General features: G+C 39.1%; 1 protein-coding gene across 2 annotated transcripts; it reads left to right on the top strand.

Moving 5' to 3' along the window:
* Positions 1–7,019: 7,019 nt before the first annotated feature.
* ccl44 (chemokine (C-C motif) ligand 44) lies at positions 7,020–9,439 on the top strand. Of its 2 annotated transcripts, none has more exons than XM_067431566.1 (5): positions 7,020–7,177; positions 7,534–7,663; positions 7,980–8,127; positions 8,224–8,256; positions 9,053–9,439. In XM_067431566.1, exons 1-5 carry the CDS (start codon positions 7,117–7,119, stop codon positions 9,059–9,061), a joined length of 381 nt encoding a protein of 126 aa, XP_067287667.1. In that variant the 5' UTR covers positions 7,020–7,116; the 3' UTR covers positions 9,062–9,439. The 2 variants fall into 2 exon arrangements, with proteins under 2 accessions (XP_067287667.1, XP_067287668.1); XM_067431567.1 differs by lacking the exon at positions 7,020–7,177 and adding an exon at positions 7,244–7,332.
* Positions 9,440–13,914: the final 4,475 nt, after the last annotated feature.

Here is a 13,914-nt window from a genome sequence, read left to right as displayed (position 1 = left end):
GCTCTGATAGTGGCCTTCAGCTCTTCTGCATTGTTGGGTCTGGAATATCGCATTTTCATCTCCACAATACCCCTTAGATTTTCTATTGGGTTAAGGTCAGGCGAGTTTGTTGGCCAATTAAGAACAGGGATACTATGGTCCTTAAACCAGGTACTGGTTGCTTTGGCACTGTGAGCAGGTGCCAAGTCCTGTTGGAAAATGAAATCTGCATCTCCATAAAGTTGGTCAGCAGCAGGAAGCATGAAGTGCCCTAAAACTTCTTGGTATACGTCTGCGTTGACCTTGGACTTCAGAAAACACAGTCGACCAACACCAGCAGATGACACAGCAGCCCAAACCATCACTGACTGGAAACTTTACACTCCAGACTCTGGGACCCTGATTTCCAAAGTAAAGGCTAAATGTACTTTCATCAGAGAACATAACTTTGGACCAGTCAGCAGTCCTTTTTGTCTTTAGCCCTGGCGAGACGCTTCTGACACTGTCTGGGGTTCAAGAGCGGCTTGACAAGAGGAATGTGACAGCTGAAACCCATGTCTTGCATACGTCTAATTGAAACACTGACTCCAGCTGCAGTCCATTCTGTGAATCTCCTTCCACATTTCTGAATGGGTTGAGGTTCACAGTCCTCTCAAGGGGCGGCGGTTATCCCTATTGCTTGTACACTTTTTTTCTACCACATCTTTTTCTTTCCTTTGCCTCTATTATTTTGCTTGGACACAGCTCTGTGAACAGCCAGCCTCTTTTGCAATGACCTTTTGTGTCTTGCCCTTCTTGTGCAAGGTGCCAATGGCCTTCTTTTGGACAACTGTCAAACAGCAGTCTTCCCCATAATAGATTAGCCTACAGAACTAGACGGAGACCATTTAAAGGCATGTGCAGGTGTCTTGAGTTAATTAGCTGATTAGAGCGTGGCACCAGGTATCTTCAATACTGAATCTTTTCACAATATTCTAGTTTTCAGAATTTGGGTTTTAGGTGTCAGTTATAATCATTGAAATTAAAAGAAATAAACAATTGAAATATATCATGTTTGTAATGAATGACTATAATATACAAGTTTTACTTTTTGAATGGAATTAGTGAAATAAATAAACTTTTTGATTATATTATTATTATATGACAGCACCGGAATTATTTTTGACAGTCTAAAATTAATTGTTACAGATTATTTCATTGGCAGAAAATATATACCAGAAAAAACTGCTGTGCTTTTAGATTAAGATTTAATGGCAATAATTCGGAAAATTTGGGCAATAATCAGTTTTGAAAGTGATCCAAGGTCATCTCATTTACTTTTCTCAGATCAAAGGCCTTTTCTTACTACTGTTTTCTAGAGCTTTGCTGTGTCCACTGTGGGTGGTGTCCCATCAAGGGTGCATAGAGGCTGCAACTTTCTGAAACCTAAAACGACAAATGGGCCACCTACAGTCTTGTGGACAGACCAGTGAGAAAGAAGAAAAGTCCATAGATGCCATATGTAAAAAAAAAAAAAAAAAAAAACAAGAAAGAAAAAACCTTGAAATGGTTTTGTTTATTATCAAGCTGTGCAGTGACTTTCAGAAGTTGTGTAAAATCAAATCTGATTGAAGCTTGTGACTTCCAGTTTTATTGTTCAGTATGCATCTGAAGGTCAGTGAAAGGACTGAGCAGTGTTCCATCTGCATAATCAGACTACCTGTCTACCTCAATATCCAGGAGGAGATAGGCATCACTGTCTCTCTCTTAATATCTGGGACTTTGTCTTCAGGCACGGAGCTTAAAGACAACATTTTACATGGCAACTAATCCAAAGATTTTTATGAATCACCAGATCAGGAGGAACTGAGCAGAATGTGCATGATCATCTCACCATAGCATGTTCTTTCCTGAGATTTAACTAAAGCGTGTCCCCAGGGGGAAACAGTCTGCCTTGAATGGATCGTCCTAGAGGTCTCAGTCTGAGGGATGCTGTCGATCCAGCAGAAATAAAAACATTGCCAAAAAAATTTAAAACCAATATTTTACGTTAGTTAAGATGGCCTTATGTCTTGATCCAGGACATAAAGTTAATTAATTTTAGAGGAAGGCATGCAAGTATGTGAGTCACTGCATGAGCAATTTAAGACCATTATGAAGAACTCTAGTATGCATGCTGAGAATTCTTTGCATAGTTGTCTTTAGCCACGTTTTTGACCGCAGGGATCAGGGTCTAAATGAAGTTCCGGGTAAAAATGTCCCCCGCACTAAGTTTCTGCTCGGGAGGTAGTACTTTTTCAAAGTTCAGGAACTTTCGGGGGTGGGACTTTTCTTTCAACCACCATTTTTAAAAGTCTGCTGTGCGTGCAGTTAGAGTTGTTTGTAGACCCATTTGGAGCAGAAGTCATAGGTACATCACATGCAGTTACACATAGCAGTTACAGTATAAAATAATATTTAAACCTATAACATTTTACTTAGATAACTTTTATCTCACAATTCTTGACATTTTCTTGCATTCTGAGGCAGAATTGCGGCTTATAAACTTGCAATTCTGAGGAAAAAAGGCTGAATAATGAGTACATCTCACAATTCTGTTTAGCCTTCTAGAAATTGTGAGATATAAACTAAAAATGTACTTTTTCTGGTATTTAATTCCATGGCTTTCACAGATTGCTACGGCAGAACTGCCATTTTCTGCCCACAAAAAAACATCCCTGTTTTCAAACACAAAATAGGTCCACACACTTGGGATGTCGATCAATATATGTCTGGCCATGCTTGGCCATTTTGTTTCATCATTTAGCATTGACTATGGCAAACAGATCTGTAAGACGCATCCAACTAACTAACGTCAATTTTATTGAATAACAGTGCTTACTGCTATATAGGTGACAAGCTGTATTTTTAAAAAATAACATCTAATCAATATAATATTTTTAAATCTATAAAGTGTATTGTATCAGTGTCATTTTCTAGTCGAGCCGATCGGGTTTTCTGCAACCATGATGTACGGGTCCTGGGGGGAAAAGTGCATGAAGTAAGAGTTGTTTGCTATTTGAATCAAATCAATTCACATTTTTTTATATAGCGCTTCATACAAGTCCAATTGTTTCAAAGCAGCTTTACAGTGTTAACAGGAAGATAATGCAACAGAAGTTGATTCGGCTGTACAGCCGCTCTGGTGAAAACGGTGATGTCATCCAGCTAATTTCAATTATCACAGTGTCAATGCGGACAGATCGGTAATATAGTTGAAGAGACTAACATTAGCGTAGATGGCATTCTTCTTATGATGTAACGAGTTCATCTAACTGATTTGAACAATACAAATCGATAATGTTCTATGTGTATGCCATAGTAAAGAGATGCATTTTTGGTCTAGATTTAAACTGACAGAGTGTGTCTGCTTCCTGAACAATGCTAGGAAGACTGTTCCAGAGTTTAGGTGCTAAACAGTAAAAGGATCGACCGCCTGCAGTTGATTTTGAAATTATCAACCAGCCAGAGTTTTGAGACCGCAATAGACGTGATGGAGTATAATGTGTTAAGAGCTCGCTCAAGTACTGGGGAGCTAAACCATTTAGTGCTTTGTAAGTAATAAGCAAGATTTTAAAATGTATGCAATGTTTAATAGGGAGCCAGTGCAGTGTTGACAGAGCTGGACTAATATGATCATACTTCCTGGTTCTAGTAAGAACTCGAGCTGCTGCGTTTTGGACCAGCTGGAGTTTGTTTATTAAGCGAGCAGGGCAACCACCCAGTAGAGCATTACAATAATCTAGCCTTGAGCTCATGAACGCATGAACTAACTGTTCAGAATTTTGAATTAAAAATGCATGTGCCTTATTTTAGATATATTTTTAAGATGGTAGAATGCAGTTTTACAGATCCTAGAAACAATAAGTTGCAGGAAATTACTGTTCTTCCAGTTTTTTATATCAGCTATGCATTCCGTTAATCTTGTGAATTTGAATGAACAATATTCGAATCAACAATGGAGTTAAAAAAAGAAAAAAACATTGGATTGATGATGAGGTTCAGGTTTTATTAAGCTTAAATGTTGAGAACGAAATCCAGAGGGCTCTGGAGAGTTACTTTAGACCACGATGGAAACAAAAACAGCAATAGTTCTGGGAGAAAAATAATTCCTGGTGAAAAATTTTCCATTTTGGTGGAAATGGGGGTTAAGACTAACCTAGAAATCTAGACGCACCCTAGCGGCAGCCAATCTAATTTGCAGCGAGTGTCGTCTAACAACTCTCCATAGACTTGCAAGCTGTAAAAAACATACTCTGGTCAGGCCAATCACATTGCGTAGAGTCGGTGGGCACATATTGACGGCAGTTTGCAGAGGTTCCGCGTGCTTCTTTTAAACAAAGAAACTGGCAAACGGCGGTCTTTCAAATGGGATTTAAAGGCAACTCTGGAAGACTTGGAGACAGTTAAGCTTTTCTTTGAGAAAAGAACAAAGAACGGCACTGAAGTCATTCTTATGATGTGTTCAGAGTTTTGCCGACCGGATAGGGGAGACCAGGGATGGTTGTAACACGGGTCAGTTGTAACAAATCCAATCTGTCCAATCAGGAACTAGTTACAAATCATCTATTTCACTTTGCACATGCTCAGTTTAGTCCTTATTCCACATGATAAAGTAGAACTCTGTGGCAGACAAAGCAGATATTAGAGTAATAAAACAATTTTCACGTAAGAAAGTAACTTTTTTTACTTTGTTTATTTTTGTTACAGGAATTTCGGTTTTGTAGTTAAACTCATCAAATGTAATCATATAATTTAATCTCATGTTTTGTGTGTGTCTGTGTAGATATTGTTCATGCAAGTTGTAAGTGCTAATGTTTTAGCTGTTAGCTGTAAAGTGAGGTATGTCTACATGTTTAGTTGTAACAACAAGACTCGGAGTTACAGAGTCACACACACACTAGGGTGACCAAACGTCCTGTTTTCCTAGAACATGTTCTATCCTGGCCCTAATATAACAATTTTCTATCCATACAGAGGGGGCATACTTTAAATGTATTGAAATTAATAAGGAATCTTTAAGTAAACTTCGAGTATCACTTGAGTATCTCATTGCCGGGCCAAGTGTCCTGATTTTCGGTAGGCTAATCAAAATACGGTCACACTCTCACACACACACGTGCGTTCAAGTGTTCAAGTTCAATATTTCTATATTTTACTATGACTGACAGTAACAAACATGCTTACACATAATGTTTGTGTTCAAGTTCAATTTATTATGTTCAATTACTATGACTGAGAGTGACAAACACACTGAGACTGGGAGTGACACACATCAGTTATAGTGAAAAGTTAGTGTTGAATAAAAAGCTTTCAAAATATATATATTTTTTGTCATAAACCTTATATCACCCCGGTGGATATCATAACGCTCATCTCACACCAGGGTATGTTAAAACTAACCCAGACCATGGGTTAAATTGTAACGTTTCACTCCTTGTGTTTGAAACTAAACCATGCATTTTCTGTTTGTGTTGCAAAGATAATAGTTATCTCATTTAATAGCAGACACTTGTAACTAGTTCGAATCTCATTTTGAACACTGGCTTTAAACTACTCTAAGATATAGACTCAACTAGCTCCGCTTCATGTTGATCTGGTTAGTTTTAGCGCTAGCCAATTACGTACATGGGGAATTTGAAAGACAACCGTTTATCCCGCCTCTCGGATTGAGCCCTGTCAATGTTTCTTAATTGAATCCATATCCTGGGATGGCGCAGTTAATTTTTTGACTTTGTCATTTTAACTGACAAGTACTGTGGATCAAGCTCAAATGGGCATGGGGTAGAACTTGCCACCTCAGTGAATATCCTTTTTTTCCCACTACGTTTAATCAAGTAAATGAAACAAACCATTTTGTTTGATTTGTTTTCTTCCATAGATACTCAAGCAGATGATGCAGTAATGTAAAAACATGTTCATTTGTCAACAGCCCATGAAGCTGTTCTTCGTTCACAAAAGAACAGAGGTTTCTTTGAGTAGTGGCTGGCATGCTTTGTTTCGGCATTCTGTGCAGTGATACCTTAATTGCCAAAGAAATATGCGGGGAAAACCGATTGGCCCGTGGACCGCAGTGTCAGTGAGGTCATGGGCAGGGTATGTTTTCGCATGCCTTCCACACCCACCTTGGACACGCAGATGGCATATTTTCGTTCTAATGATCCCAGGTATGCCAAAACCATAAAGTCCCAAAACAGTTTCTCCACATGACTCAAGATCTTGACATGAGGACAGGCTCTAAATGTCTGCACATGAGAATCCATATTGATTCCTGATGTTTTGTTCATGCGAATGTTTTCTCATACTCCTCCCTGCATGCCCCAGGACTGTATTTTATCCAGTTCCAACATTTTTGACTGGATTAAATCACAAGTTTTATGAAAAAAGTTGGACATTTCAGTGTAAGGTGTTTCCAGTGTTGGGTGTAACTAGTTAGTAAGTCATTTGTTACTGTAATTTAATTACTTTTCCCTTGAAAAAGTAAAGTAGGGGATTACTCTTATTTTTTGTGTAATTTAATTAGTTACTTCACATGTAATTGAACTCTATATATATATTTAGAATTTAGGATATTTAGGATTTAGAAAGTAATAATTAAATAGTTTTTGGAAAGAGTAATGTGTACAGTAATCTAATTACACTATTGAAGATGTAATTAGTAACTAGTAATTAGTTACTTTTTTAAAGTAACTTACCCAACACTGGGTGTTTCGTTCTCTTCCAGCATCCAACTTCAGGCCCGTATTTCATTTAAGACAGCTGTTTTTAATCTTGTTTCTTCAAATGTTTGGAAGAATTTTTTATTGATTTATTGTTGGGAGATTTTCAGTTGTAAATTCTCAAGCAAGCAGGGATGATGGGCTCAAAACTGCCGTAATTATGCCACACATCGCACCATCGCTTGCACAGCTCAGTGTGTTAATTGAAGAGAGTTGTGCGTTTCTCAACACTGAGGGGAGATGCTACGACTGTGAAAACAGCACACGGGGGGGGGGGGATTGTGGGTGTGTTAGCGCGTGAGAGAAAAAATAGGGGAAGGGAGGGAGAGAGGAGAGAAATAAAAACAGCACAAGAGGACAGCAGACAGATCGGAGGAAAAAATCCCTCTGAGGTTCCACCATGTTCCTGCAGACTGTCTCCATCCTCTTCCTCTCGGCCGTCCTCTTCGGCTGCCTGGAAGGTAAGGTGAAACTCTCCCTCGCGTCTGATTGTGATGTCGGAATGGGGCGGTTGGGACCAGATCTCGGTGGGAGGGAAATAGGCATAATGCTACGATAGCCAGACTGGTTCAGAAGCTTCGGATGCTGGAGTTTCACGCATGTCTGAGAATATGAGGTGTGTTAAAGCATGATGGGAGGCTGTACCTGTCACAGGAAGCTCCAAAAAGGAGTCCAAATCCGATTGTGACTACTGCAAACTGTTGAACATGCCAGTTTCTATGCATCATTTCATTTCAGTTATGATACTTGACGGTGGGTTCCAGGTGTGAATCTTTGTTGAATTCTGTTGCTGGTTTGTGACTTCTCTCTATGCCAGGAAAGGGTGTGCAAATGCAGAGAGATGTTCAGTGCTGCATGCAGTACTCTCACGGAAAAGTCCGGACCAAAGACGTCCTGAGGTATGAGAGGCAGACGGAGGGGCCGGATTGCAGCATAAGAGCCATCATGCAAGTATTCCAGGCATCCTGGAACAATCACAGACTTGGAAAATATGCCCTATTAAAGCTCACAGGCATTGCCATCTAAGCAGGTCAGATTTTTATTACCGAGAGCAGTAATTGTCAGGCAAGTAGAGCAAAAGAATGCACTCAGGCTGGGTGGACAATACCCAAACTGTTTCTTTACTGGGGCCAATTTGGCCTGCGCTGACTTGAAGCGTAGCAGATTAAGAGATTTGGGACTTGCTGTATGTAAAGAGAGAGGTTTTGGAGGGAGCTCTTGAAATCCTGGTGCTCATGTTCTCAATTGTTTGAATCACGACAGATTGTACACCAAAAAGGCAGTGAAGTGCGCTGATCCAAGGGACAAGAAGGTGAAGAGGTTACTACGGAAACTGAACCAGAGGCTGGGAGCCAAAGCCCACAGGAACATGTGGCCACATCGGCATATGAATCTGCCCGTCATGTCGGAGGTAAGATCTCTGTGGATTAAAGGAAGTAACAGCAGTAACGCTGTCCAAATAAAACTTAAATTGAGTGTCTTAAAGTACCATTTTCTCTGTTGGCAGGTTGATGTTGTTAACCCCCAAAAGATGAACAAGGTAAACAAGATCCACATCATGCAATTTTAAGTAGTTTCGGTGCAGCAGTAGGGTTCTGAAAGTAAAAATCCCATTAATTTTTTTCCCCATTCATTGATTTATTGATTTCTGATATCAACCCCTCACGATGGACCTACCGTGAGCTCAGAGGTTAAAGGATGGTATATGATTCTGTAGAAGGCAACAGTCGGTGTGATTTCAGCTTTATCTGAAACAAAACTGCATTTCATCAGTAAATTCCCAGTAAAGAACTACACTACCTAAAATCTTGATGAAAGATCCACCAATCAGAGACGTCGCTGTTACCATGGAAACGGAAATTGGTGCAAAAGAGTTCAGCAGCGACCATCTACTCCAAAGAGTTGTGAATAAGAATGTTCTAGCCGATATCAATAAGCCATAATATTTATTTTCTATAGAAGCTTGTTCCTGACACAATTTATTTTTAAAGATAATTGCCACTTTATATCTCACAGTTGTGACTTTTTCTCAGAATTGTGAAATATAAACACAATTGCATGAAGAAAACTAGTCTGACTTTATAACTTGCAATTGGGTGTTATAAACTCACAATTGCAAGGAATAAAAATCAGAATGGTGAGATAAAAAGTTGCAATTACCTTTTCTTCTTATTCAGTGGCAGAAACAAGCTTTCATAATTTTCAATATCATCTTATATTGTTAAAATAAAAAAACAATTTTCATTTCATTTTGGTATATAAAAAAATCTTCACTTTGAAGGTAATTTCCTTGTTCATCTCTGTGAATATTAAAGTAATGTTTTTCTTTCTTTCAGACCAAGTGAAATTTAAGGGATGAGGGTGACTGATGAAACTCCAGCCTTCTCGTGTGTCATTGTTTTCTTATATATGTATAAGAAAATATATGTAGACTCATAACATTCACTACCAAACAGTATGTTATCCAGATATATTGTGATATTTAGATGTCCTCTCAAATGACTGTTAATCTATATGCCAAAGTATTCTTCTCTGAGACTTGTTAAAGGTTGTTTATAATCTCTGCAGCTATGTATAGTCTCTATAACTTATACAAGCTCTTCTATAGAGTCCAGTAAGCTGGTATGACTGTTCTCAAACAATTTATAGTGCAATTATTGAATCTCTTGTGTATGATAAACACAACTGATTTTTATATATAAAAATAAATGAAAAATATTGAATTTTTTCTTTTTGTTTTTATTGTAACAGACTCCCCCCTTTCTCCCAGTGGACGGTTACATGTATATTTCTCAAAAAACGGGTTTGAGTACATGAACCCAGTTAATTAATTATAAAATGATCTTACGTTACTTCAAGGTCTTTTTTTTTTTTTTTTTTTGGTAACAGAAGCAGCTCTAAAGTTTTTATATATAAAATTAGATTTGTAGGTCTGCACCATTTTCCATTTGGATGTCTTTGTTCTCTGTGGAAAAATACACTTTAATACATTTCACTCCTAATTTTGATATAGAAAAAATATTACATTATCATTCTCGCATAGCCTGAGACGCTGGGATAGGCTTCAGCATCCCTGTGACAAGAAGCTTGGAAAAGCAACAACAAATTTAAAAAGAAATCTAAATAATTGTCTTTTAAAGGCACAGTATGTAAGTTTCGCCACTAGAGGTCGCTTATTCCACACAATAACAAAAGCATAGCTAGATGAATGAGCGTGGAATCATGGGAGTTGTCGTCTTCACCTCCACAGGTGATGAAAACCATTCAGACAGGCCATGTCGTGTTCATGTATAGGCTATTGTATTAAAGGGGGGGTGAAATGCTGTTTCATGCATACTGAGCTTTTTACACTGTTAAAGACTTGGATTCCCATCCTAAACATAGTCAAAGTGTCAAAAACTAATGTTGGACGTTTGGTGGAGTATTTCTGTTTCAAAAATACTCCTTCCGGTTTCTCACAAGTTTCGGAGAGTTTTTTTCGAGTATGGGTCGGCTTGACGTTAATAGAACGGAAGGTCCTTGTATGGGCCGTACGGGCTCTTCTCTCGGTAGGTTGCGCGCGCCCGTAAACACTCTCTCAGGTGCAGATCCAGTCGTCCGTGAACACTTATGTCGCGTGCCGCGCTCCACTTTATTCCTAGGGGTGACGTCGAGCGACTTCAACGCTTCAGCACAGCATTCCAGGAAGGCAGCGCTGCATTTGAACCGATTTGAACGCAGAAATGACGGGAAGCTTCACAACATCGTTTCAGTCGAAGTGGATTTACACGCCACTGCTGTCACAGGACTTCACCAAATCATACCAAAGAAGTGTGTTTTTGACGGAGCGGTCCCAGCGATAAAGGTTCGGTCCTGCTTTGGAAGCAGCCGGTGAGTAAAACTGCTTCAAATGTCTGTGCTGTTGGCTACCGTCGCGTGAGTAAACATCAGTAAACGACACAATCGCGTGCTTCGTCATTCAAATGCGCTAACGGTTACTCCATTGCTGTTCTCTGTTTTATAATGTTACACTAGTCTGACGTGCAAAACCGTTTTGCTTGCTACCTCTAAGGTCTAGTCGCATACAATAGTCCATAAACCGAATCATGTCATCATAAACTGCGAGTAAACACACACAAAGGCCACTAAATACAGTACATACCACAGAGACGGACGTCCTGATGTTGCTGTTTTTCCTGTTCAATTTATTTCTGCCTCAGATTTGATTGTGGATCATTATCTGTATTAGCTGAGATAGCGATGGGTTTCTCCACGCTTGAGGAGGTCATCGCTTTGTGCACATTCGTCATTCTTTAGCTCCGCCCACACGATACGCCTCCAGGCGCTCGTTTTTTTCCGGAAAGACTCGGTACAGTCCATATTTCTTTTATAAATATAATAAAACTAACGACTTTTCGGAGATATGAAGGATGCAATACTACTCTATAGGTACTCAAGATTGACATGAGATTGACTGAAACTGAGTGTTTCACCCCCCCTTTAACATTACTGTGGTATGAAGCAGGGCGCTGCCCAGAGCCTGGGACATTTGCCCAAAGCCATAAAACATACCTTGCTGTTTTAATTATGCTTATATTTCGCAGTCAACATATAACTTGTTTAACTGTTTGTTTATTTTACGATTAAAGTTCCATTTAATGTTAGCCTCCTTACCTAAACTTGAACTTTTTTTACGATTACGTTTGAGCACTTAAATTCACTTTGATTTATTTAATTCTAATGAAACAGCCGCAAGTGCTGAATACTCATACAGGTCCCTTCATCTGACAAATAAAAATTGTGGGGTTATGCAGCTCATTTTTAATACATTTAAGTGTGTTGAATGTTATAACATTACTCTTAATGTTTGCTCTGTGGCTGGTATTGTTGCGCACTGTAGTAAGCTAGATCGATATCAGGATATCATATTAATAAAAGCTGGATGACTTGCTAAATGGTATGCAAATCATTTGTATAATAGAGAAAATGCTGTATTACGGTTACTACAAATAAAGCTCTTTCTGATTATGTTAGCCACTTGACAAAATAGTATTTGACATAATATATTTAAGAGTTTTCTGTGATTAATTACTCACCCTCATGTTATTCCAAACCCACTGTATCATAAAGGCGACTCATTATTGGTCAGCACTGTTCATGTGAGCACCACAACACGTGTGTGATGCTGACGCAGGACCTGGCCAATAATGAGCCAGTGTTCTGATGTAGAACCCGGAAGCGCCGAACAGTGTTTATTCCGTGAACAGCGTAGTAGACTGACTTGAAGAAATTGTTGAATAAAGTCTTTATTTTTGTTTGTTTGCAGTTTGAGGACACGCAACAAGAGTGTAAGTTCAACTGTAAGTTTATGAGTTGATTTATCCACATTTTAATCTGTTGCAATGCTCTTGGATTTCTACAAAAATATCTTAATTTGTGTTCCGAAAACGTATGGGTTTGGAATGACATAAGGGGAGTAATTCATGACAATTTTTCATTTTTAAGTGAACTAACCTTTTAAAGCGTCTTTGGGTTTCCCATTGTTTTTACATAAGAAAAATCACGCAGATATGATGTCAGGCGATGACATGGGACATTACACTTGTTAAAGGTGCCCTAGAATGAAAAATGTAATTAACCATGGCATAGTTGAATATCAAGAGTTCAGTACATTGACATCACACACATCTTAAACACCATTGTTTCCTCCTTCATATGTAAGTATTGTTTGTGAAAAACACCTACGGAAAAACAGACGAATCTCAACATAACACCAACTGTGACGCAGTCGCTGGGATCATTATTTTGTACGCCCCCTAACATCACCTTCTCCACCACTTAAGTTGAAACAGTTGTAATTTGACAATGAATCTAGTCAATTTGTAAAAAGAAAAAAACACCTTACTGTACTGTACAAACAACATATTTACGCGCTAAGGTTACCCAGTTCGCTGTTTAGAGTTTGGGACTTAAAGTGAAGAAGCTATCATTGGAAAATCATAAGGTGACGCATTACAATGATTAAAATGTTTTTAAAATGCTAAAAACAAAGATGTGGCTGCCGATGATATGAGTTAACGTGTAACGTAATAGTAGGCTGAAGATATACTGATGTTACATTTTGCAGGTCTTATAGATTAAACTTACCACTCAAACGCGTCCATTTCCAATCTCAAAACAATTGGTTGTTCCTTAAAATCTTTATCTTCGTCAGAAACAGGATCGTACATAAGGCTGCATGCATAACCTTTCCATTGTCACAATGGACAATATAACGTATGTGTCTGCTGTCACTGCCGTGCAGTAAAACAGCCAATCAGAGCCGAACTCCACATTAATATTCATAACCCTTCCAAATAAGGCAAAAACAGACCATTTCAGTCTAGGGACAAATTTCGCCTTTAGAACGGTCTTAATTCTACATTGCATTGATTCAAAAAGATGCTGAAAGCATTCTTTAGAAATGTTGGCCCATATTGACAGGATAGCATCTTGCTGTTGATGGAGATTTGTGGGATGCACATCCAGGGCACGAAGCTCCCGTTCCACCACATCCCAAAGATGCTCTATTGGGTTGAGATCTGGTGACTGTGGGGGCCATTTTAGTACAGTGAACTCGTTGTCATGTTCAAGAAACCAATTTGAAATTATTTGAGCTTTGTGACATGGTGCATTATCCTGCCTAAAGTAGCCATCAGAGGATGGGTACATGGTGGTCATAAAGGGATGGACATGTTCAGAAACAATGCTCAGGTAGGTGGCATTTAAACAATGCCCAATTGGAACTAAGGGGCCTAAAGTGTGCCAAGAAAACATCTCCCACACCATTACACCACCACCACCAGCCTGCACAGTGGTAACAAGGCATGATGGATCCATGTTCTCATTCTGTTTACGCCAAATTCTGACTCTACCATCTGAATGCCTCAACAGAAATCGAGACTCATCAGACCAGGCAACATTTCCAGTCTTCAACTGTCCAATTTTTTCCTCTTACCTATTACCAATTTTAGCCTCTTTTTCCTATTTGTAGTGGATATGAGTGGTACCCGGTGGGGTCTTCTGCTGTTGTAGCCCATCCGCCTCAATGTTGTTCGTGTTGTGGCTTCACAAATGCTTTGCTGCATAACTCAGTTGTAACGAGTGGTTATTTCAGTCAAAGTTGCTCTTCTATCAGCTTGAATCAGTCGGCCCATTCTCCTCTGACCTCTAGCATCAG

This window comes from Pseudorasbora parva, chromosome 22 (assembly GCF_024679245.1).
Source record: "Pseudorasbora parva isolate DD20220531a chromosome 22, ASM2467924v1, whole genome shotgun sequence".
Classification (NCBI taxonomy): Eukaryota; Metazoa; Chordata; class Actinopteri; order Cypriniformes; family Gobionidae; genus Pseudorasbora; species Pseudorasbora parva.
This window is presented reverse-complemented; position numbering and strand designations above follow the sequence as displayed.